At 57.0% G+C, this 23,526-nt stretch overlaps 1 protein-coding gene and 1 long non-coding RNA gene across 10 annotated transcripts in view; one reads left to right on the top strand and one right to left on the bottom strand.

Annotated features, from left to right (window-relative positions):
* The first annotated feature begins 244 nt into the window (after positions 1-244).
* LOC144367086 (uncharacterized) lies at positions 245-9,067 on the top strand. Of its 2 annotated transcripts, XR_013426297.1 has the most exons (3): positions 245-3,726; positions 4,431-4,520; positions 5,723-9,067. It is a non-coding gene; the product is annotated as an uncharacterized LOC144367086 (long non-coding RNA). The 2 variants fall into 2 exon arrangements; XR_013426296.1 differs by having other exon boundaries at positions 4,431-9,067.
* A 1,218-nt stretch (positions 9,068-10,285) lies between these two features.
* Pbx1 (PBX homeobox 1) overlaps positions 10,286-23,526 on the bottom strand; it is a 234,493-nt gene continuing 221,252 nt past the window's right edge. For all 8 annotated transcript variants that reach the window (XM_005319860.5, XM_005319861.5, XM_040278709.2 and 5 more), the window contains one exon: positions 10,286-10,752. In XM_005319860.5, coding sequence (XP_005319917.1) covers positions 10,660-10,752 — 93 coding nt within the window. In that variant the 3' untranslated portion in view covers positions 10,286-10,659. The remainder of the gene's footprint in view (positions 10,753-23,526) is intronic.

The following is a 23,526-nucleotide window of genomic DNA, read 5'->3' as shown; positions in this document are numbered from 1 at the left end:
CTCTGGGTTCCTCATGGTACCGCACCATCTCACGCTGTGTCAGTGATTGCCACACTATTGTTCATGGAATAGTGACAAAAAGGGTCGGTGCCTGTTCAGTAGAGACACAGTTTGCCTGAGTTCATGAAGGCAGGACCGGTGGGTGCCGAGGCCACTGCACTCTGGGGTGATCATCCTCTACCTCTCTGGCCCCTCCCCTTCCTCTGGGACGCTCCTTTGTTGTCCCAGGCCACCGCCAGTCCCAGTTCCTGTCAGCTCCCCTCCTGCCCCACAGCCCTGATGCCGGCGTCTCTCTCTGCCCAGGACTCGTCCTGTCATGACGTACGTGAAAGAACCCGCAGGCAGGTCCTGAGACTCGGCTGCCCCTGCCGTCTAGCCCACTTCTCCAGGGGACACTCTCCTCGCGCCTCACAGCTCCTGCTCAGACCTCACACCAGCTGCAGACTGACCCCGTGAACTGGGGGCCATGATGGACCCTCACAGACCCAGCACCTAGGAGCAGGACCGGGCCTTTGTCTTCCACCCTCCATCCCAGCACGGGGACTCAGTGCCCGGCAGGGGACATTTGGTGATGGAGGAGGACCCTCCCTCGGGCTCTCGTCTTGTCCTGTGAAGTGGGCCTTCCTGAAGCCCCTGGCCCTCCCGCCCTCTGTCCTCCTGCACTGCAGGGTCTGTGGTCACTGTCGCACCCGATCACCATGATGCTGGAACGGAAGCGGGTCACGGGGCTCCCGCCAGGCCCTGCGTGGCTTGGAGGCTGCCGTGTCTGAAGGAAGGGAAGGGGGAGTCCGAGGTCATCATTCACCTCCCCCTCGGGAGACTGCCTTCATCCGCACTGAGCAAATGGTGCTCTTGTACCAAGCACAAATGTCAGAGGCTCTGCCTGGGCCTTGGGGGACGGAACATGAGCAAGGGAGGAGGAAGTCGCTCAAAGGACAGAGCTTCTGCTCGAGGACTGAGGAGTCCAGGAACAAATGTCACCCGGAGACCCCAGGGAGAGAGCTTCGCGTCAGCAGCCACTGCTGCAGAAAGAGTAAGCACAGCCGACCACTCTGCAAGCCTCGCTCTGCCTGGTCCCTGGAGTCCTCCGCGGAGCCTCGCTCTGCCCCCGAGCAGACCCCCAGCCTCTGTGGGCCACTGTCCTGGCTGGGTCGAGAGCTGGGAGCAGCCATGGAGCCGTGTGCTGGGACACTGTCGGCAGGGTCTTCCGGGACATGTGGCTCCCGGCCTGGGCTTTGGCCCCTGGTGGATTTCTGTGTTCACCTGTTCATTTGGCAGCTGGGAGGAACGAATCAGAGTCCACATTCTTTGAGAACCACAGCCACTGCCCTCCTGCGAAGGCCACTTGACAGGAGAAGTAAGTGTGGGATCACTTCTTATTCACCTTCGTATCCCACAGAGCAGGAATTCTGTGGCCTGAGCTGGAATCCGTGTTCTCAGTTTGCAAGGGAGGCAGAGGGTGGAAGGCACCTCAGCTCAGTGGCCAGAGCCAGAGGGGGCAGGCAGAGGGCCTGGGCCATCACCCCGGGGACTGGGGCAGTGCACTGGGCTGTGGTGTCTGTGCAACGTCACAGCAGGGAAAGCCACTCTGGGCAGGAAGAGCAAAGTCAAGTGGACATGGCTTTCCTCGGGTTCCTCAGGGTCCTCACCACCGTCATCTTGGCCCCCAGTGTGCAGCTGGAGCCCTGCCAGCGGCCCCCAGGGTCTTGTGCTCTCGTCTGCCCGTGGGAATCCGCAGGTCATGTGTGGCGGGGAAGGTGCCAGGGCTCCCCCAGGCCTGGGGGCGTCCAGTCAGACTGTCTGGACCTCGGGGCAGGGGTTCCTGCCAGCACGCGTCTGCCCTTCTCCTCATGGCTTCCTGGGGCTTCCTGTTGCTCTGTCCCTTGAGGAGATGAGTTAGTTCAAGTCACCAACAGCAAGAGCCTTTCATTGTAACCCACATCTGTTCCCATAAGCCCAGCCTAATCCTATTTCCTTCTGGTTCATGGCTTTGTTAATGGACTTCACAATTTTCAGTTCTCGCCCAAACTTGTCAATGATGAGCCAGGGCCTTCAACCCCAAGGAGCCGGCGATTTCAGCTGGTTCTTGTCTGATCTTTAAGGTTCTGAGCGAGTCTTCTATCCTGCTGGGGGCAGAGGTGTGCCAGGCACCCAGGGTGGTCAGGCACATGCCTGCTCATTGCAGGATTCGGGGTGGGTCTGCGGATGGCTGCCTGTCTAGTATTGGTCTCTCGTGTGCCAAACAGCCCCTGAGAGAGCGAGTCACCAACAGCAAGGACCTAGGGGACTCACAGAAGCCTCAGCGGAGTGGCTGTTGGCACAGAGGGGGCATCGTCCATGCCAGGCGAGTCCCCAGGCAGGAATGCGGTACTCGGAGCACAGCAGCGAGGGTGAAGAGGCAGCTCTGCAGGCTGGAGCAGGCTGGTCTCGTGCCCTTGAAGGTCAAGAGGCATGATTTGACCGGGATGAATTTGGGTGCCGATGGCGAGTGGTCAGTGATTGATGAGGTCACACTCTCTCGCTCTCTGGCACCAGTGCAGGGAGCCCTGTGGGAGCCACCAGGCTTTGAGGACAAGCAGGAGGTCAGGGCTCTCCAGGGCCTCTGCTCACTGCCTCTTAGATGTGCCAGAGGCTGGCTCAGGCCAGGCTGGCACGGAGGCCCTTCTTGCTTGCTGCATGCCCTGGGGTTCACATGAGCCCTGCGCTTTGAGAGCCAACTCCCTCTCAGCTCCTCGTACTGATGGGCCAGGAGCTGCAGATCCCTGGCCTTTGACTTAGACTTGAGGACTTTTAAACAGAGCCAAAGCTAGCATCTGGAGGGCAGAGCTGCCCTTGAGGGGACTTTACCCTCCGGGCAGTTCACACAGCCTCTCTCCCTCAGGGTAGAAAGAAGCCCAGAGATGGCCAGCAGCGGGTGGGCAGTCAGAGCAATCTGCCTGTGGAGATTGCTGCAGAGGCCTCACTGCTCCGTCCAAGCCCAGCTGTGCCCACCTCCCTCCTGACGTCAAGTGTCTGAAAACCCCAATTTCCTGGCTCGGAGCTGGATGTTGGCGGCCTGGGTATCCTGCCAGCCCCGTCTAGTGCTTCAGGTTCCGCAGCTGTGGTCACTTGGTGCTGCTTTAGATGTCTGCACTCAGCACGGCAAACTGCTGCCTGGGCCTCCCAGACTCCCCTCCTTTCTTGTGCAGAAACACAGGATCCATGAAGGAGAACAAGTGGTCTTGAGAGTAGGCCGTGGAGGGCAGCTGAGCTCCTGTGAGACGTGAGCGGTGCAGAAACAGCTTTGTGCTCAGCCACGGTTTTGTCTGCAGACATGGGGTGCTATGTGGGTGTCTGTGTGCACTCACGTGTGTGTGCCTGCGGGTGTTTTGGCCCTGGGCTCTGGCGGTGGGAGGGCGTTTCCTGATGCAGAGGACCATGGGGTGCTCGTACACTCTTGGGTAAGGGGACAGGCTTCAGTGGCTGTTATGGTTCAGGTGTGGTGTCCTGAGGGATCAACTGAGTGCTACCTGGAGTCAGGTGGGGTGTGGCAGGAGGAGGTGGGCATTGGGGGCTGGCTGTGGGGTTTATATTTGTGTCTGGTAAATGGAGTCTTTCTCCTCTGCGTCCTGATCATCCTGTGAGCTGCTTCCCTCTGCCACACACTCCGCCATGATGTTCTGCCTCACCTCGAGCCCCAGCCCGAGGAATGGAGCCTGCTGCCTGTGGACTGGGCCCTCTGAAACCGTGAGTCACCAAATGAAGTTTCACTCCCCGAACATTGTTCTTAAGTCACAGCAGTGAAAAAGCTGACCAAAACAATGGCGTCCCCACAAACCCGAGGCTCCCAGACTACCCTGTCCATTGGAGCCGGGGTCACTCAGATTTTCAAGAGGAAAAGGGATCCATATTTTTTTAAAAACCCATGGTTTTGTTGCAGAGTAGGAGGTGGAGCAGTGAGTGAGGGGTCAGGGACGACGCCCTGGAGGCAGGGAGTGGGCAGCCGTTTCTTCACAGGGGACCATGGTGGTAGCTGGATGGACAGACAAGAGCAGAGGAAGAAGGGGGGGAAGAGGAGAGGAAAACCAAGACCCACCCAGAGCTAATGGCTCCCCACAGCGGGACCAGGAGAGAGGAGGACACCCTGCCTGCTGCCAGGCCTGGGTGGCGGAGGTGCCCATGCCATAGGAGGCCACGCTGGTGACGGCCACACGTGAGCAGTGCCCAGGTGCCAGGTGTTGCCCCAAGGGCCTGCCGCAGGCTAACTCAGTGTAAGGCTTTGGGATGGACAGGTCCCCTCCATCCCAGGAGAGGACGGAGACGGAGGTGAAGCCCACCCACCGGCACGTGGCCGGCAGGAAGTGGGTAAAATGGGAGACACACGGGGCCGACTGTCCCCTCTCGGAAATGCGTAGGACCTGCAGTGGTTTTGATACTTCTTATCTCTTTAGATTTGGGAATATTTGAGTATTTGGGGGGCTGGGACCCAAGTCCTGTCACCTGTCAATCATCCATCTGGGTCTGGGATTCGAGGCCTGAAGGTGAGTTTACGGTGTGTTTTTGTGTTGGTGCTGGGTGGTGCCCGTGGCACGAGGCCAGGTGTGGATTCCTGGCAGGTGGCACCCTGCGCCTGCTCAGAGTCTGACTTTGGAGCATTGAGTGTTTCGGGGTGGAGCTGCTCGTCCTCTATGTGGTCTCTGCCCCTGGTTCCTGGCAGGGCAGCTAGATCCCCAGGGGTTTCCTGAGGATAAGGACGGTGGACCGAGCCGTTCTAGGGGAACTATTGGCAGGCCACAGATAGTTCAGGACAGAGCTGGTGGCAGGAAGGACAAGCCTTGATGAGAAGCTCGGTGCCCTGAGCCTGTTCCCTCCACCTCTGCAGTGAGGAGCTGGAGCTGGAGTGACTCTCCTGAGTGGCTTAGCCAACGTGGCTATGCTGGGACCCCACAAAGCCCCTACCCCACAGGCCGGGGGGCTTCTGGTGGACTCAGGCACCACAGGGAAGTGGTGCACCCAGCCCCACAGGGACAGCGCCTGCTCTCAGGGTCCTCTCGGCTCCCCGGAGACGCTGCTTCAGCTGGCTCTTCATTGGTGTCTTCAGAATGAAGGAGGAACTGTGAGGGTCCCTCCACTGGACCCTGGGCGGGCTGTTGGAACTTTGGTGACCCCAGGCCCAGGCTGGTCCTGAGCCCTCAGACCGACTCCACATGATGAGGGTCAGACTGAGTTGGTCGTAGGGCACCCGTGGGCCATGGAGAGCTGGAGAAGCGGTTGGTTGGGAAAACTCTCGTCTGGCATCAGAAGTGACGTCAGCAGAGCCCGGCAGGAGTAGAGCTGGGATTCAAGTCGTGGTCATCTGGTCCTGGGGGAGCTCGATGATCAAACTGCAGGGCAGCTCAGGAGAAGGCATGCGGGATCCTGGGGGCAGCACACTGAGCCACGCTCTGTGGGTCCCAGGCCTAGCTCGCTCCCTGCAGCGGGAAGGGGCGTGGTCGGAGCTGCTAGCTCCACAAACGGCTGCTAGGTTAGGTCCGAAGGGAACATGCAGCTCCCATTGAGGCCCTGGTGGTGAAGCAGTGGAAAACTCAGCTTGTCCAGTAACAACAATGGTGACTTGGTGCCACTGGGCTGAGTTTCTGTCATCTAGTTCCTACTGACCGAGATCGTGATGGGAATGAGGGCGTCAGTTCCGGGCACCTCGGCCTCTAGGACTTACAGCTTCCCCGGGCTCCCCTCCTCCTAGGAGAACAGCATGAAAGTGAGGAGCAGCACCCATCCAGAGGAGAAGCGCCTTAGAGAGCCACCTACGGACAGCAGACGGGAAGGCTGGAGGCCGGGGCAGCCTTAGCCATGGACACCTGGTGACGCCACTGGGTGACAGAACACCAAGGTCAGGCTCAGTGGAGCAAAGAGTTGGGAAAGGTGTTCCTGAGGGATGGCAGACCACGGGAAGCCGGCGTGCAGACCTCTCGGGCCACCGCTGGAACCCCTGAGGGCCACTTGTGGCCTAGGTTCCTTCCCTGGAAACATCTGGGGACCCACAGTTTTCTTGGGACCTGATCACTGCAGGTCAAGAAGAGGAGAGCAGGGCCAGGGGGCAGACAGCCGTGCAGAGGGACTAGAGGGCACCGTCTCAGACAATCCAGGGCTGGGTCTGCCCGCCCGCCCTCCTCTGTGGTGAGGTCTGGCCCTGCTGCTGTGGCCTGGAGATCTTCACCTGGCAGGGGGCAACAGTTTACCCACAGTTGACACCACCACAGGCCTGCTGGGGGCAGAGAGTTGCCAGAAGAAATTTGCACAAAACACAAATATATACTGTTTTTTTTTTTTTTTTGCAACAAAAGAAACTATTTATTTGGAATATGCATTACCAGTACAAATTAGGAGACTGCAAAACCTACACCGTGTTAGTATCATTAGAGAACACAAAAGTTCAGTTGGAGCCCAAAGGGACAGAAGCCTGTGCTCTCGAAGCAGAGAAGCTTGCCCTTTCCAAACAGCCGAGCTGTGCAGGCCTACACTCTGGAAAACAAGAGGGGGAGGGCGGAGGGAGCATGGACCAGCGACCCAAGGGCAGCGCTTCAGACGGAGCGCCGGGGAGAGCGAGGTAACAGAGGAAAGGGGAAACATTGAACAAAAGAAAAACAGTTACAAAAAATAAAGTTTCCAGAAGGCTTTGAGCTAGGGATGGAGACCGTGAAGGTGATGTGAGAAGGTCGTCCCTGTTTAGCGAGGACTTGCGCAGCCGCGGGTCCGCCGCCTGCTCCTGAAGCAGGGCCCCAGCCCTCTGCAGTTTTGCTTCATTTTTCTGAAACTCTGGCTGCTCTCGAACACCTGATTTGCCGAGTGAGCTCTGTTTAAGATGAAGTCCCTTCTGATACCAGTGCTGCCTTCTATCCTATAACTAATGCTCCGCGCCGAGCCAGCTGCACAATTTTAATCAGCCGTCCAGGTCGCAGGTCAACAAGATGGGCACTGCCAGGGACTCAGACTCAGCCTTGAAATGACAGCATGAGTCTGGCTCAGTATCTCACCAGTTCTCCACCCCAATCAGGACTCCGGACCAGCAGCCAGCCTGGACCCAGGGTCTGCGTCCAGGCTGCGCTCTGTGGCCTCTGGTGCCCATCCCCCGGCACCTCGTGGGCTGTCTGGAAGACCTCACGGAGAAAGCAAGCCCTCGGTCGAGGCCCTCAGGACCAGCCCAGGCAAAACCCTCTGCCTGCAGTGTCCAGAGACCCCTGGGCTCATTCTGCGGATTTTCCAAGAGCCCAAAGGAGCAGCAGGCCCTGGGCTTTCCTCGGGCTCTGGAAGCGCAGGTGAGCCCGGCTTCCGCCTCGCTCCCCAGCTCAGCTGCACTCTGAAGCACAGGAGGTCGGGGACAGGGACGGGACACTGCCATCTTTTCACATCACCTTGTGTACAGGTTTCAGGAACAAAAACAGCAAGATCATAATCTTGACAATTAAAAAAGCCCCCACCCCCAAATAAACAAACTGAAAATAGCACGGAAAACTTTTTTTTTTTCTTTTTCTTTTTTCTTTTTTTTGGCATTTTAAAGAGCAGGTATAAAGAAAAGAAAGGAATTTATTTCTGGGTCTCAAAGTTAATAAACAATGATGTGTTAGGTTGTAACTATTAAGTTCACTATTCCAACCTTTTTTTTTTTTTAGTTTACAAAATGAGTTACTGTCACTTTTAAACATCGTGAAACAAGAGATGGACGTGCACAATGACACTCTCCTAGCATCCTGACCTAACTCACAAATGCAAGGAAACGAAAGAAAAGTGGGGAACGAGGAACGCAGGTAGTTTGGTGTTAAAAACAAATGCAGGAACGATGCGCGACATCACAGAGAGGAGGGGACGTCCTCGCCCTGTTTCGCGTGCTATGAGGGTCATTTGTAAAATTTTTATTATAAACACTATTAAATTCAGACCGCTTTTTTGGTTTTTTCTTTATCTGAATATACAAGAACATTCATTATCAAATGTTCGTCATCAATACTACAAAGAATGAGACACAGTCGCAAGAAACAATGGGATATGTCAATAAAGCTGAAAGAATCATTGAGTTTTTTTTTTTTAAGTTTTTTTAAAATTTGAGTTTCTGTAGTTTCATCTTTTTTGGTATCGAAGTCAGGTTTTTCTGGGCAGAAAAATAAAGAGCAGAAGGAAAGTGGGGGAAAGATGGGTGAGGGAAAAGGCCACCAGCTGGTAGAACCGCCACCACACAGGGACCTGCAGAGAGGGTGGCCTGGGGACCGCCAGGAACGGCAGAACCTCTGGGGACATGTGGTGTCTCGGGACTGGCCGGCTGTGTCCCAGGAAGCTGAGGTCCAGGTGGCCCTTCACCTCATGCTGTCTGGCCGGCAGACCCCTCTGTGCTGGTGGGGACATCTCCTGGCCACCAGGCTGAAATGACGGTGGCTGGGAGGGGACCTCAAAAGGGTGTGGGACGGGAGGCGGCCTGGGGAAGTGCTGGGCAGGGAGTCAGCAGAGTGAGTCCTGCCAGGAGAAGAGCTCTGTGGGCCTCTGCTCTGAGCTGCTCACTGACCTGGGTGGCAGTCACCTGATCTGTACTGGGAACCCTCCTCTGTGCTGGGCCCCAAGCCAAGCCTTGCTCCTGTGTGAGCACCTTCAATCTATCCCGATCCCTGCCCCTGAGACACGGCGGCCAGCGTCCTCACCCAGAGTTCCTCGAGGCGCCCCGAGGCCTGTCCGTCAGCCCTGTTCTGACCTTGACGCGGGGTAGCAGAGGCAGCCCCTCCTGGCCCTCGTCCTCCAGCATGGCTGCGTCTGGCCAGCGTCTGCTCTGCACTTCCTTCAAGGCCCACACCCTTAAGCCTCCTGGGCAGCGTCCCCATTCTGCAGAGCACACAGAGGGCTTCCTACTTAGTACCTAGTGCCAGGTACAGTCCCCCAGCCTCCTGGGCAGGCCGTCCTCATCTCAGGGTCTTGACCTCTCCCCCGGAGCGGGGACAAGCACTTGCAAGGCCACGTATTGAATTCAAGTACGAGCTAACAGATCAGACCCTCGTCTTTCAATCTGGAAGCTTTTCTCTCCCATAGGAAGCCACAGAGACCAAAATCCAAATCCAAACCCGAGAGCACAACAGATAAGCCAAAAACCCCTACGACCAACTCTCTGTCATCCTGGTGGTGACACAGGGGACTGAAGGAACCAGAAGTTAGGAAAAGAAAACCACTGTTGTCCCTGCGAGGTACGAACCAGCCCATCTTGGGACGCTGCATCCCCGACTTCACGGATGGGGCGTGAGCACGTCAATCTCAGTCTCTCACCTGTGTCCCAGGTGAAGACAAGGCTGCCGCCTCCCACATAACCCCTTCCCGAGGTCAGCTGGCAGGTCAGCTGGGAAGAATACAAGCCCAGGGGACATGCAAGAAGAGCTCTTGGCACCTGCTATTTTCTCTCAGACAATCCCAGGGAGGAGAAACCGCTCCGACCCCTTCCCCTGGCTCTTGTCTCTTCAAATCAGGCCAGCAACAAGCTCACCTATAGCAGGAGGTCAGGATCGAGAACAGGTCCAGTCAGGACAGCTAATACACTGCACCCAAGGTGACAGCCAACTACAACGGCGACCTCCATCCAGGACTTCCTGAGCGGACTGTGGCTCCCAAGAGCTCACGGTGGGGTAGAGGCTTCCACTGGACACTGATCTTCACCAGTGAGGTCCTGCCCTGGCACTGGGGCACTGCCGGTGGACCTGCTGGTTCCAGAGACCAGGTACTCACTGCTGGCCTGACAGTGACCCTCAGAACTGCCAATGCCCTTCCTGGCTTTCAGGCCAGAGCGTGGTGGCTATGAGCGTGGGCATTTGCTCAGATGGTCTTGGGGAAGTGCAGGTGAGACTGCACCTGTTGGCATGTGCTGGTGTGCCTGGTGTGAAGGGACAGTTCACATGCTGCAGGACAGAGCCTTCTCCCCCTGACTGATGCTGTCCTGGCTGCCCAGACCAGGCCCGTCCGCGGCAGGAGCTGAAGGTGGCTGGCTGAACGCTGAATGGTCCTAGAGACTTTCTGCAACCAAGTGTTGGGGGAGGGGGCAAAGCCTGAGGGGACCCTCCCTGGCTGCTCCCACCGTCCCTGCCCTGGACTTCCTGCCTGGGAATCCACGGGAGGACAGTCCCCAGCACCCAGGGAACAGGAGGAGCAGAGGAGGCGGGAGGGGGAGCAGGGCAGGTGGCTTTTCCTGCTAAGAGGTAGAGAGAGCAACAAGAGGAACGGGAGGACTGGCCGCCAGCACCAGGAGCGGGTCAGAGGGCATTGAGCTCCCCAAACCACAGCGTGGAGACAGACAAACGCTTTTATTATTTTCTTTGTGATTTGCTTCCTTTCAGATTCCTCTAATGGTTGAAAGTATCCGTCAGTGATGTACTAGAGGGCAGGGACCCGGGGAGCCTAGGACAGAGGGAGGGGGCAGGAAGCAGGCCGGCAGCTGGAGGCAGGGAGGGGCGCGTCTACCCAGAAACGAAGGGAAGAGAGTATAAAGAAGAGTCCAGATTGGCTGAGAGAGCATCCCAAAGAAGACAGGAGAGGAGACTCGTATTGTGTTTGCCGATTGCTTCGACCCCGTCTGACCGCGCCAGTGTGGGGAGAGAAACCCTCCCTCCGGCCCCTGCCCCAGGGGGCCCGGGGTCAGCCGGGTGTGATGGCGGGAGATCAGTTGGAGGTATCGGAGTGCACGCTGCCAGGTCCTTCTGTGGGGGAGGTCACTGATGAAGGGGTAGTAGCATCCTGCCAACCTCCATTAGCCTGGAAGGAGAGAGGGAGAGAAGTGAGTCCTCTGTGAGCCGGGGGCTGGGGACCAGATGAGACAAGGCGCCGGAGCGCAGAGAAGGGCCCAGCACAGGCACACTCATCCTGGCAGCTGCTGCTGGGGGAGCTCGGGTCCCCCACCCCGAGAGAGTTCAGATCCTCGGGGCCCTGGGACTGGACGCCTGCGCCTCCCACTTTGGTGATAGGCTTGACCATCCAGCCCTCTGTGACTGGGTCTCCGCCCCAGAGGAGACCAGGGGTCCCGCAGGTCAGGAGGCCTGGGGGGGTGGGTTCTGACCTGGCCACAATGAGCTGTTGGCAGTGGGGAGTATCTTCCCTTCTCCGGCCTCCGTCCCCCCTTTAGGAAAAACAGGACGGTTGGCCCCAAGGCCCCCAAGTCCCTCCCCCAGGCCTCCCACCTGCTCATGGGGCTCCAGGCCCCCTTCTCCAGCTCTCTCCAGGCTGAACCTAGTGAACTTGAGCCTGGTGCCTCCAGGTTCCCACGTGGACAGGCCACAGCTTGCTGGAGCCGAGGGTCGCTGCACCCCACGGAGTGGCAGGCTCTGAGGTGGGCCTTGGGAAGGGGGAGGCGATCCAGGCTCCACGGCAGCCAAAAGAGGGCGGCGGGGCCCGGGGCGGGGCTCTGTGAGCGGATAGGAGAGCCATGGCCCGGGAAGCCAGGGCCTCCCTGGACCTGGGAGGTCGATCTCCTGAGGCTAGATCCCGAAGCACCCAGGCAGTGGACTCACTTAGTGACCCGCCCTTTCAAAAAGCATCCCAGAACTCAGACATTGCAGAATGGTCATGGTGAACAGCTCCCAGCTGCCCCTGTGTCAAAGCTCTGAAGTGACCGGACGCCAGGCCTTCCCCGTCACTGAGCTCTTTGGAGCTAATCTACCTCGACGCTGGGAACATGGATGTCGATCAGAGCGGGTGTTGGTGTTCCTGGTAAAATACTTGATTTTGTTCTTTTCTTTCACTCGATTCTTTGAAAAACTTGGAACACAGGGCAGGCATTGCCATTCCCGTTTGGGAGGACACTGGCTTCTCTTCTTGCTCCACCCACAGCACAGCAGAGTGCCGGGCCGAGCCTGCAGAAGAGGAGCCGACTCCCCCCGGGGCAGAGGCTGTGCAGGCCTCCTGGCCTCTGACCCTCCACCCCCCACCTTTGGTTCCCCATGGCTCACCCCAGTGCGCTCCAGCCCCCCAGGAAATCCAGGCTTGCTACTCGGAGCAGCTCCCTCCAGTGACTCTGTAGGAGGGGAGGTTTGTCCACCCCATACTCCAGAGTAGCCCTGGGTACCAAAGGCCCTGGCTCATCCTGGACAGTGTCAGGAGCACAGCCTGTCAGTGGCGGGTCCACGAGCAACGTCCCCAGCTCCCACCTCCCTGTCCACAATGCACTCGGCCAGCTCTGGCCCACCGCATTGCTTGCCGTCTGTGATGGGGACGAGGCAGGGCGCAGCGGGGAACACAGAAGGCCCCCCCGTCCCCTGGGCGCCCAGACTCCTGCAGCCGGATCCCAGGGCAGAGGCCTGGGCAGGCAGTCGGCAGGGTGGCTTCCTTCCCCACCATGGCACCCAGGTCCTCCCGCATGTCAGCTCAACTGGGCACAGCCACACTTTCCCAAAGAAGATCTTTAGTGTCACCATCTTTTTTTTCTTGAAAAGTAAAATACCTGTATCTTATAATATTTGGGAAATATAAAAACATAGAAACAGAATCCTCAACACCCATAATTCTACAGCTCAGATAATTACTATTAGCATTTTGATATCTGTCTTAATAATCTTTTTACATGTGTATGTCAGCCAGACAGATGCTTAGATGACACAGACAGACACGCAGGTGTGTACGGTGCAGGGGTGTGAGTGGGTGTTGGCTGAGCGCCGTGGGGTTTTAAGGGAACCTGATAAAACTTTCTGAGGTGGTGTCATGAAACAAATGGCTGGAAAGAGGGAAGCCCGGCATCTGAGCCTCGGCGGGTGAGTCAGGTAGGTAGGAAAGCCCACCATGGTGCCTGGCACAAAGGAGTCTTACACACTGGTCACAAATCACCACGTCACCTCATGGAGCTGTACTGTGGTCCATGGGAAGTCAGCGGGGTGTCTGAGGGAGCGCCGTGGCCTGCGTAGCGTGGTACTGAGGCCAGCCCTGAGGAGTAGCCCTGGGCAGGAGGTGGCAGGGCTTTCTATATCGCCCAGGACCTTCCGTGAGACTTCTGTGGGTTAAAATAGTACACATTTGAACTTTTTTCTTAAAAGTTCTGTTTCCTCAGGGCACAAAGTGCAGAGGGACGGAGACGTCACAGGTGACAGAGGCAGGAATGAGCTCCACCCCATATCAGAATGAGCCCTTTGGTTCAGCTAGTTGGAAGGTAGATAAAACCTCCTAACTCAGAGGTAAAACAAACCCCTCTACTGCTTCTCACTTCCTTCCACACACTCACACACACAGGCACAGACGCCTCACATCTGGCGACCACCCACATGGGCACGCCCCAGACCTTCCCACAAGCCCCCGTGGCCTGCGCAGAGCGGGACTGCAGGCCTCCCTGCCCCAGGACGTGCCCTCTCACCCCCCACCTCTTGCCTCTTTAGGCCACGGTGGCCTCTGGGGTTCGAGCTCTTTCCTCGGGAGGTGCTCTATCCAGGGGTGCAGCCTCTCTGCCTTTCTGCCCAAACCTCTGCCGGGTCACGACAAACCCAGCTCAGCTGCTTCCCGTGAACTGCGCTGGCGGCTTCGCCCCCGTCCACCTCGAGGTAAGGCCTTCCGCGTGGTCCTGGACACCGCCGAGCTCGCTCGCTGCAGGTTAACCCTGGGGAGCACTCCCCTCATGCTGCCCTGGCTGCCAGGGGATGTGACGTAGGAAGGTCTTGGTCTGTCTCCGGGCACAGTGGGAGGAGAGGTCTCATGAACGACTTGGGGTGGCAGGAAAGGAGGCCTTTGTTCTTATGTCTCTGTCCCTTCACTCTCTGATGCAAACTGTGCTTCAAAACAGACCTGCTCTCCACAATGTTAATGCCAGGGAGTCTGCACTGGCACCCAGTGATCCTGTGGCTGGAAGCAAGATCCATCTGACTCCACACCACCAGGCTCCACCCGGAAGGCCGCCGAGGGGGACGCGAAGGGAGCTTAACATGGGGACAGAATGTGGCATTTTTCCAGGAAAAGAAGGCCCGCATCTTCAAAGCCAGTCCAGGACCTTTTGGAACCAAATGTTTCAGAACAATGATGCCCATGTATTCCTGCCCTCATGGACAAGTGAGGGGGACAAGTTCAGCAGAACGCTGTGTGGCTGAGAGGCACAGCAGAGGTGACAGGAGCTAGCTGGGGCCAAGGCTGGGGCCAGGCAGGGCGGGAGGTCCACTGGTCTCTCCTGACAAACGGCAGGCCCAGAGGCAGCTCGAGCAGCTCTTCCTTCTCTGCAGCCCCCTCAATGGGCACGGAGCCTGCAGCTGCCTGTCCTGGCTGCATTGTGGCCCGGGGCTGGGAAGTGCTGCCCAGCTCTGCCCCTTCCTGCTCGTGCTGTGCACTAACCTTAGCAGCACCCCCCGGATGCAGAGGATCCGTCACCTGAAGCGACAGCCCGGGTGGGGGCTGGCTCTGGGAAACTCTCATTCGCAGCCCAGAAATACACTGAGGCGCCTGATCCGCTGATGTCAGCGCTGGGCGAGCTGGCCGAGCAGTGGCAGATGCCGTGGCCACAGAGGCCTTCGGGCACAGGGTGAGAGGGGCCGCTCCAGGCCCTCCATCACCCAGACGCCAGGGGCACCCCACCGTGCACGCGCAGAGCCACTAGGGCATTCCAGAGACCACGGCTCACGAGGGGAGGCCGCGCCCCAGGCCCACATGGCTCTACCAAGCTCAGAGAACACTTTCCAGATTCGCTCAACACTTCCCAGAGGTTAAACGGAGAGCACTTAGAGGAGATGCTCTGGGGTGAACAGACGCTCCTGGACAGTCCCCTGAGGGTCACCTTCTGGAAATGTTACCGTGCTGAGCAGGGCTGTGTCCAGTCTGGCTTTCCTCCCATCTTATCTCTAGCTGTCACCAGAGGGATCTTTCAAAAACGTAAGCGTGACGATGTCACCCCAGTTGTGGACCTCCAGTGGCTTCCCACTGGCCTCAGGACAGGGTCAGTGTCCTTGGCTGTGTGCACTCTCCAGGCCACGCTCCCAGTCGGCACTTCAACCACAGGCGAGGACCTCCTGCAGCCGAGCCTGCTTCCCACTTCCTCTCAAGCCCAGTGCTCTCCCCCTCCAGTTACACCCACTGACACTGTCACCTTCCAGAGGTCTGGACATCCCAGCAACCCTGCCTGACCCCTGCAGGGCCTCCTTCCCCTGCAGGCCCCTGATTCCCTCTGGGTCCCTGACCGCCATGCTGGGCTGCCATATGCAGCTGTGCCTTCCCAGGACTGTCTCTACCGCGAGGCCCCGAGGCAGGGCTGTGACATTGACTTTGATTCTAAATGCCTGCCATAGCATTAGTTTTGATAACGCCTCTCGGGGGACAGAGGGAGAAGCAAGTGAACACACAGTGGACGAAAGCATTGTCCTCCACGGCGGAGGAGAAGTGTGGTCAGGTCCTGGCTCCACAGTCCCGAGGAGCTCATGGCAACCGCCGTGTCGGAAGCAGGGCCTGGTGCCCGGAGACTTGGGCAGCCAGACCCTGAACTCTTCTCACCAGCTCGCCATGAGGGAGATCTGGCAGTGCACACTGTATTCTGAACAGGTGACTCTGATTGATTGATGTCTGCAAGGTGCTGTTGGTTTTCAGGGAAAATGGCTGAGAGAGATGGTGGGCCCAGCTGCTGCAGACGTTAGGGGCCAGGCTGCAGACTCCATGTTGCCCTGCGCCCCCACGTCCCAGGGAAAGCCCCGCCTCGGTGCCCACCGACAGCTCTTAGCATAACATGTTTGGCAACACAAAATGGCAATTCTTCTACAATGTGAAAGTGTTCTCTCTGTGGTGCCCATTTTTCTTGGACAGTGTCTCCTGTCAGAGATTGATTGTCTCATGTTAGAAACCATTCTCTACCTTGTTCTCAACGAGGGATGTTATGGCCCACTCTCTTTTCCGCTTATGATTTTAGATCTCATGACATGTGTTTATGGTTTTGAATCATAGCCACATCCACTTATGCTTTAATATGGTTTTGGACTATAAAAGGTGTACTCAAACCCTGAGAGTGGGGTTGAAGGGTGTAGACTTGCTGCCCACTCCTGGGCCCACCAGCTGGTGGATCCAGATCACCAACTGGGGAATACAGTTTCCTTCTCCTGCTTTAAGGTCCACTTGGTGATTCACTGCAATCTTGCTTTGTCACAGAGACACAGCTTCACGCACCAGCTCAACAGGAGGCACCGTCCACAAGGGTACGAGGACTGCCAAGATGCTCATCCTGAATCTGAAAGTTGCCCAGCCGCTACCTCAGGCCTTTGGGAGCCGCAGGTGCATGGGAGGAAGTGGTTCCCAAGTGGCTGGTAGGAAATTATCTCCCTCCTTTTCTTCCCAGGGCTGAGACCCACAAGCAGGTTCAGCTCCTGCCTTAGGATCTGGGCGTAAAGTTGGCATAGAAAGCACAGGTCACTAAACTTGGATTTTAGATAAACAAAAAGTCACCTTTAAAGCATGCAGCATCTCCACCTGGGAGGGGGCCATCCAGGCCTTGTTTGGGGCCACGGGAAACTCAGACATGGCTCTGTGGCTTGTCTTGCTTGGACCTTCTGCCCCGTGTCCTCACACAGGAACTTGTCTTGGCTGAGACCATCTCCACCAGCCTGTGCCTGCTTCTGCTCCGTCGCCTGCACTGATTGTAGGTCCTTGAGATCAAGAGCCGCCCACTCTCAGGACTGGACTTCTGCTCCGCAGCCTCAGTCACTGCCACCTGCCACATCCCTCCAGTGAGTCCTCTGCCTGCACTGTCCCAGGCGCTGATCTAGAATTCCTGTTTCCATGGCTCCTTGGGTGCAAAGGTGCCTCCAGCTGCCACCTCCCACTAGACAGACCTGGTGGCCCCATGTCCCTGCCATGCTCCTGTCTATCTGGTCCTGACCACAGCCTCTGAGCCCCTTGCTGTTGCTGGGCAGGCCCTCACCATTCAGGAAGATTGGTGACACCATCGGCCACTCCTGGTGGAGAAGAGGCCCTTGCTGCAAAGACTTGGGCTTACAATGCTGCACAGAAACAATCCGTCTCCCACTGAGGACTCCAGGAAGGACAGGCGAGTTTCCTCTGCCCTTGCCTGTCCACCTCCTCTGGCCTTGGGAGTCTGTGCGTCTCCCAGGGCCCTGTTCCTGTCCCTCCTTCTCCCAGCCCTCTTCAGGGGCACCACTACCTGCCTCTCTGTAGGGGCATCCCACTGGCTTCCCGGCCTTCGCTGTGACATTTAACCCCTGCAGCTTCCGCGAATCCTCACCAACCTCCTGTGAGCACCAGGTCTTGTCCACTTGGTCATTAACCTCCTGTGAGCACCAGGTCTTGTCCACTTGGTCATTAACCTCCTGTGAGCACCAGGTCTCCTCCACTGTGGTCATTAACTCCTGTGAGCACCAGGTCTGCTCCACTGTGGTCATCAAACTCCTGTGAGCACCAGGTCTCGTCCACTGTGGTCATTAACTCCTGTGAGCACCAGGTCTGCTCCACTGTGGTCATCAACCTCCTGTGAGCACCAGATCTCGTCCACTGTGGTCATTAACCTCCTGTGAGCACCAGGTCTGCTCCACTGTGGTCATCAACCTCCTGTGAGCACCAGGTCTGCTCCACTGTGGTCATTAACCTCCTGTGAGCACGAGGTCTCCTCCACTGTGGTCACTAACCTCCTGTGAGCACCAGGTCTGCTCCACTGTGGTCATTAACTCCTGTGAGCACCAGGTCTCCTCCACTGTGGTCACTAACCTCCTGTGAGCACCAGGTCTCGTCCACTGTGGTCATTAACTCCTGTGAGCACGAGGTCTGCTCCACTGTGGTCATTAACCTCCTGTGAGCACCAGGTCTCCTCCACTGTGGTCATTAACTCCTGTGAGCACCAGGTCTGCTCCACTGTGGTCATCAACCTCCTGTGAGCACCAGGTCTGCTCCACTGTGGTCATCAACCTCCTGTGAGCACCAGGTCTTGTCCACTGTGGTCACTAACCTCCTGTGAGTACCAGGTCTGCTCCACTGTGGTCATTAACTCCTGTGAGCACCAGGTCTCCTCCACTGTGGTCATTAACTCCTGTGAGCACCAGGTCTCGTCCACTGTGGTCATCAACCTCTTGTGAGTACCAGGTCTGCTCCACTGTGGTCATCAACCTCCTGTGAGCACCAGGTCTGCTCCACTGTGGTCATTAACCTCCTGTGAGCACCAGGTCTCGTCCACTGTGGTCATTAACTCCTGTGAGCACCAGGTCTGCTCCACTGTGGTCATCAAACTCCTGTGAGCACCAGGTCTCGTCCACTGTGGTCATTAACTCCTGTGAGCACCAGGTCTGCTCCACTGTGGTCATCAACCTCCTGTGAGCACCAGGTCTCGTCCACTGTGGTCATTAACTCCTGTGAGCACCAGGTCTGCTCCACTGTGGTCATTAACTCCTGTGAGCACGAGGTCTGCTCCACTGTGGTCATCAACCTCCTGTGAGCACCAGGTCTGCTCCACTGTGGTCATCAACCTCCTGTGAGCACCAGGTCTGCTCCACTGTGGTCATCAACCTCCTGTGAGCACCAGGTCTGCTCCACTGTGGTCATTAACTCCTGTGAGCACCAGGTCTCGTCCACTGTGGTCATTAAGGTTTTGATTCTGTGAATACATATGCAGTGCCGCGTTTGTGCTATTTGCAGGGCATCTGATGGTTGATGAAATTTTTTAAAACTCTTGGTTTCTGCTATCAGGAAGTTGACTGTTTATGGAACAGACATTTGGTAAATCGTGACAAGAGCGTGTGTGGGGTTGGGACGGTGTAAGTGGGAGGGAGGCGGACGAGGCCTCCTGGGGCTCTCGCGGACCCGCCCACTGCGAGCAGGACAGACAAGAGGCAAAGGGCCGAGGGAGGAAGGGAGGCCTGTCCACTGGCCTGTGGAGTTCAAAGAAGCCCAGGGAGGGCAGCACGTGGGAGCATGGTGGACGGCAAGGGAGCCCCAGGGAGAGGGTGGGCAGCCCTCAGGAGGCCGGGTGTCCAGCACGGCAGCTGCTTGACTTGGCTGCCCGTGGGCTGGTGATGAAGAACACTTGAAGCCTCCCTGGGAGCCCAGGCCCTGGTGGCTGAGCCCCACACCGCTGCTCGGCCACGCAGGACCTGGCGGTTCTGGTGCTGCAGACCACAGATACACCATGGTACCTCCGTGTGGTATGGACTGTCCCACCTCAGGACGGAAACTAGGACTCGGAAACCAGGATTTGCCAAACCCAGACACAGGAAGGCTCTGGCTGGGGCCCGCGGTGGCTCCCTGGGAGGAGTGGGGTTCGTGTCCAGGGGGGCAGGATTGCTGCCCTGCTACACTACAAAGAGGACATTGCACATCATGTTTCCACACCCACAGACGCATGGTGTCCTCTGAGCGGGAGGTTACAGCCTGAAGTGGGTTTTAACTGAACTTTTCAAAGGTGATCTTGATCTCCTGGCAACATAATTAACTAATTGATTAAAATAAGCTCAGCTTCATTCAGCTAAACAGAGGTGTCCTGCTGCAGAGAATTCTGCTTATATCTGAATAAACCTCCTCGATACTCAGAGCCGCACACACACACTTAGACTCGTCCACAGCCTTCAGATCAGGCCTGATTTCCCCACACTTCCTGACAGTCCCAGGCGGCCAGCGCATGTTCAGAGAGCACGCAGAGCACCTCAGGAACATGCTCCCACAAGCACATGCACACACGCACTGCTCACGCTGGAAGAGAGTGAGCACGTCAGACAAGATGATTGTGCTTACTCACACAGCCAAATCTAGATAGCTCAAGCAGAGGGTATTTTTGAAAATCTCTCAGTATAAATTACCCAGTTGGCTGATCCTTTTCAGAACGAAATTCTCCATTTCGTTTATATAACCTTTGATTTTGCTTTGGCTTTGTTGACAAGTATTATTCATTAGGCGCACACACATCCCGCGCACACCCGCGCCCAGAGCGGGGGCTGCACGAGGAACACAGCAGCGGGCTGCACACGCCCTCCTGCCTTGACCCTCAGGCCATCTGCCCTCTCACAGGAAGCTGAACTCTCACAGGCTCCTGACCATCCGAGAGACAGCAATTACCCCGGATTATCAGGACAACAATGACGAGCGCGTAAAGAGAGACACCGAGCCCACTCCACACCCCCAAGACTGGCATATTCAAGTACACTCAGGACATTAATAGCAATTTACATGCCATCACTAAGACAAAGCCACAAAGGCTCCGTTGGCAGCCTCTTATTTGGAAGCCTATTATTTGTGGGAGTTACAGGCTATAATCACAACAGAAACTTTCAAAACCCTTATCTTCCGTGACGCACCAAATCTATTTCAGAGCCATAATTGCTATGTCACTGGAGAGTTTGCTGCTTAATGCACTCAAATGCCATTTAGTGTTTGCAGGGTCATTACAGCTAGCAGAAGGGTGGGGGAGGGACAGTGGGAAGTGGGGTGCAGAGAGTGCCCAGGGGAATGTGCTAGAATGAGCGCCGGCCTCAACGGTGCCTCCTTTACTCAGGGCAGGATGCTATCATTTAAGAAATTCCATTTGCTAAGGAAATGAGAGCCAGGGCTTGAAAACAACCTGTGTCCTCAAGAATTCCAAATCACCACTTGGCACCCCAGGGAGGGCCGGCGGAGCCTGTGGAGCCCTCTCTCATTCTGAGGTTTCCATCCAAGTCTAAGGGGGTTTGTGACACCGAGGGCCAGGAGTCGGACCTGGCTTTGGCAGATGTGCTGCTGGTAATGGGAAAGGCAGCTCCAGACGGTGGGGAGACGTCAATCGGCAACCTGAGGCGCCACTCCCAGACAGGAGGAGACAGCGGGAGGCTGAGCACGCCTGAGGCGCAGGAAACATCCCCCTCTGGAAGGGCGTCCCCCTCTGGAAGGGCGTCCCCCTCTGGAAGGGCGTTTCTTGGAGGAAGTGCCCCCAAGGCCGTGGGAAGCTTTCTAAGGGTCTATGGACTTTATTTCTTCGTCCTTCAGCAGGAAGAAGGTACTTAGGTACTCAGGGTAATAGGAGGCATGAGGTAAAGCCTCGACCAATCTTTAACCAGACAACATGTCTCCAGGTTCTTTTCGTAAGTTTTGGGAAATATTTTTCAATGCTGAGTTTTCCACAGACCAAAAATACAGGAGATGTCAAGCTCATTCCGACTTCAGGGCCACTTTTTCCCCCCTTAAAGACCAACACCAGTATCACAAGCAATCCAGCTTCTGCTCTCCAAAACACGGCCTGGGAACTGGAAACAGGGCGATCCTCGGGCTCTCCTGAGTCTCCTCCCTTCAGAAGCAGAACCTCTGCTTTCTCAGTGTGGGTCGGGTGCAACCCTCGGGAAGACGTCCTAGAAATCCATGTCTCGAGAACAGACCGGAAAGGCCAGTAAACATGGGGAAAACGCCCCAGCTCACTCCATCAGAGAGACACAGGAACAACAGGATGACTCTCCAAGGCTGAAAGGCTGATGTTGTGGGAGAGGGCAAGTGGGAGTTGCCAATGACCCATGCAGTAGAAATTTCCAGAACAAAATTCACAATGCATTTCCCACATCCTCAGATCCTTTGATGTCAGATTCCTGTAGATTCTTTGATCTACAGCTTCATTTCTAAAAATCAGTCCAAGGAAATTTCAGAAAATGTTCAATGCCTTTAGACCAGGGCTCATGTACAGTGAGACCCCAAGCTCAGCTGGAGGAGTGGGTGGGGGGCTGCCGAATGGACACTGGGTCTCCTCTCCAGGGTCTCTGCCTTCAAGCCCAGAGCCATCACCTATCAACCCAGACGACAAGACAGCGCCTGCTGCACCAGAGAGGAAGGGAGCCAGAGGGGCCTCAGGCCTCGTCCTCCAGCCCTCAGCGTACGCCTGCACCAACGAGAGGCCGGAGAGGAGCAGGTGGGGCTGCCGGGTCTAAGAGCACCTGGAGAGACTTCTGGCAGGAGCTGGTGGCCAGTGCAGGGTCCAGGTATAAATACGTAGCTGAAGGTAGAGGTGGGTACCAAGACATGGCGAACAGAGAAAAGGAAAAGAACAAACATGCGGGTCTTCTGGGGCAGAGACTCTCTGGCAACAGACGCACACTGGTGGGTTCCCAGAAAATCCAGCCACAACCATAGAGCTGCTGGGGCAGAGAGAAACACCCCCCAGGGCAGCAAGGACGACGGCCCACCCACAGCAGGTTCAGCCATCCCAAGTCGTACCCATCTGACCCTTCCACAGCAGGTCCAGCTGGGCCATCGCAGGTCACACCCATCAGACCCACCCACAGCAGGTCCAGCTATGGCAGGACGCACCCATGTAACCCATCCACAGCAGGTCCAGCTGGGCCATCTCAGGACACAGCTATCTAACCCATCAGCAGCAGGTTCAGCTGGGCCATCTCAGGACGTACCCATCTAACCCATCCACAGCAGGTCCAGCTGGGCCATCTCAGGACACACCCATCTAACCCATCCACAGCAGGTCCAGCTGGGCCATCTCAGGACACACCCATCTAACCCATCCACAGAAGGTCCAGCTGGGCCATCTCAGGACACACCCATCTAACCCATCCACAGAGGTCCAGCTGGGCCATCTCAGGACGTACCCATCTAACCCATCCACAGCAGGTCCAGCTGGGCCATCTCAGGACACAGCTATCTAACCCATCAGCAGCAGGTTCAGCTGGGCCATCTCAGGACGTACCCATCTAACCCATCCACAGCAGGTCCAGCTGGGCCATCTCAGGACACACCTATCTAACCCATCCACAGCAGGTCCAGCTGGGCCATCTCAGGACACATCTATCTAACCCATTCACAGCAGGTCCAGCTGGGCCATCTCAGGACACACCTATCTAACCCATCCACAGCAGGTCCAGCTGGGCCATCTCAGGACACACCCATCTAACCCATCCACAGCAGGTCCAGCTGGGCCATCTCAGGACACACCCATCTAACCCATCCACAGCAGGTCCAGCTGGGCCATCTCAGGACACACCCATCTAACCCATCCACAGCAGGTCCAGCTGGGCCATCTCAGGACGTACCCATCTAACCCATCCACAGCAGGTCCAGCTGGGCCATCTCAGGACACACCCATCTAACCCATCCACAGCAGGTCCAGCTGGGCCATCTCAGGACACACCCATCTAACCCATCCACAGCAGGTCCAGCTGGGCCATCTCAGACACACCCATCTAACCCATTCACAGCAGGTCCAGCTGGGCCATCTCAGGACGTACCCATCTAACCCACCCACAGCAGGTCCAGCTGGGCCTTTGCAGGATGCACCCATCTAACCACTCTGCCCAGGGCCCAGTTGAGGAGCGGGACAACCCATGATCCCTCTTTGCAGAAACCTATGCAGATCCGTCTAGGCACAGGAGAGCCGCCACAGGACTGAGTCCACAGGGCGCTGGGTAGCACATCTGGGAGGAGCTAGGATGCCCCTCCGGGAGGCAGACCCACCAGGTGAGCGGGAGCACGTGCTCAGCAGCCTCGGGCTGGACTGAGGTTCTGCGGCCTGAGCTTTGACCATCAGGAGTAGGAAGGGCCAGTTTTCAGGACGATGGAGGAGGAGGAGAGAACCCCACAGCCCCGGGCACTTAAGAGACTCAGGTGGAGGAGAGAAAGAAAAGC

This window comes from Ictidomys tridecemlineatus, chromosome 10 (genome assembly GCF_052094955.1).
Source record: "Ictidomys tridecemlineatus isolate mIctTri1 chromosome 10, mIctTri1.hap1, whole genome shotgun sequence".
NCBI classification, from domain to species: domain Eukaryota; kingdom Metazoa; phylum Chordata; class Mammalia; order Rodentia; family Sciuridae; genus Ictidomys; species Ictidomys tridecemlineatus.
The sequence above is the reverse complement of the archived record's forward strand: the minus strand, read 5'-3'. Positions and strand labels throughout refer to the sequence as shown.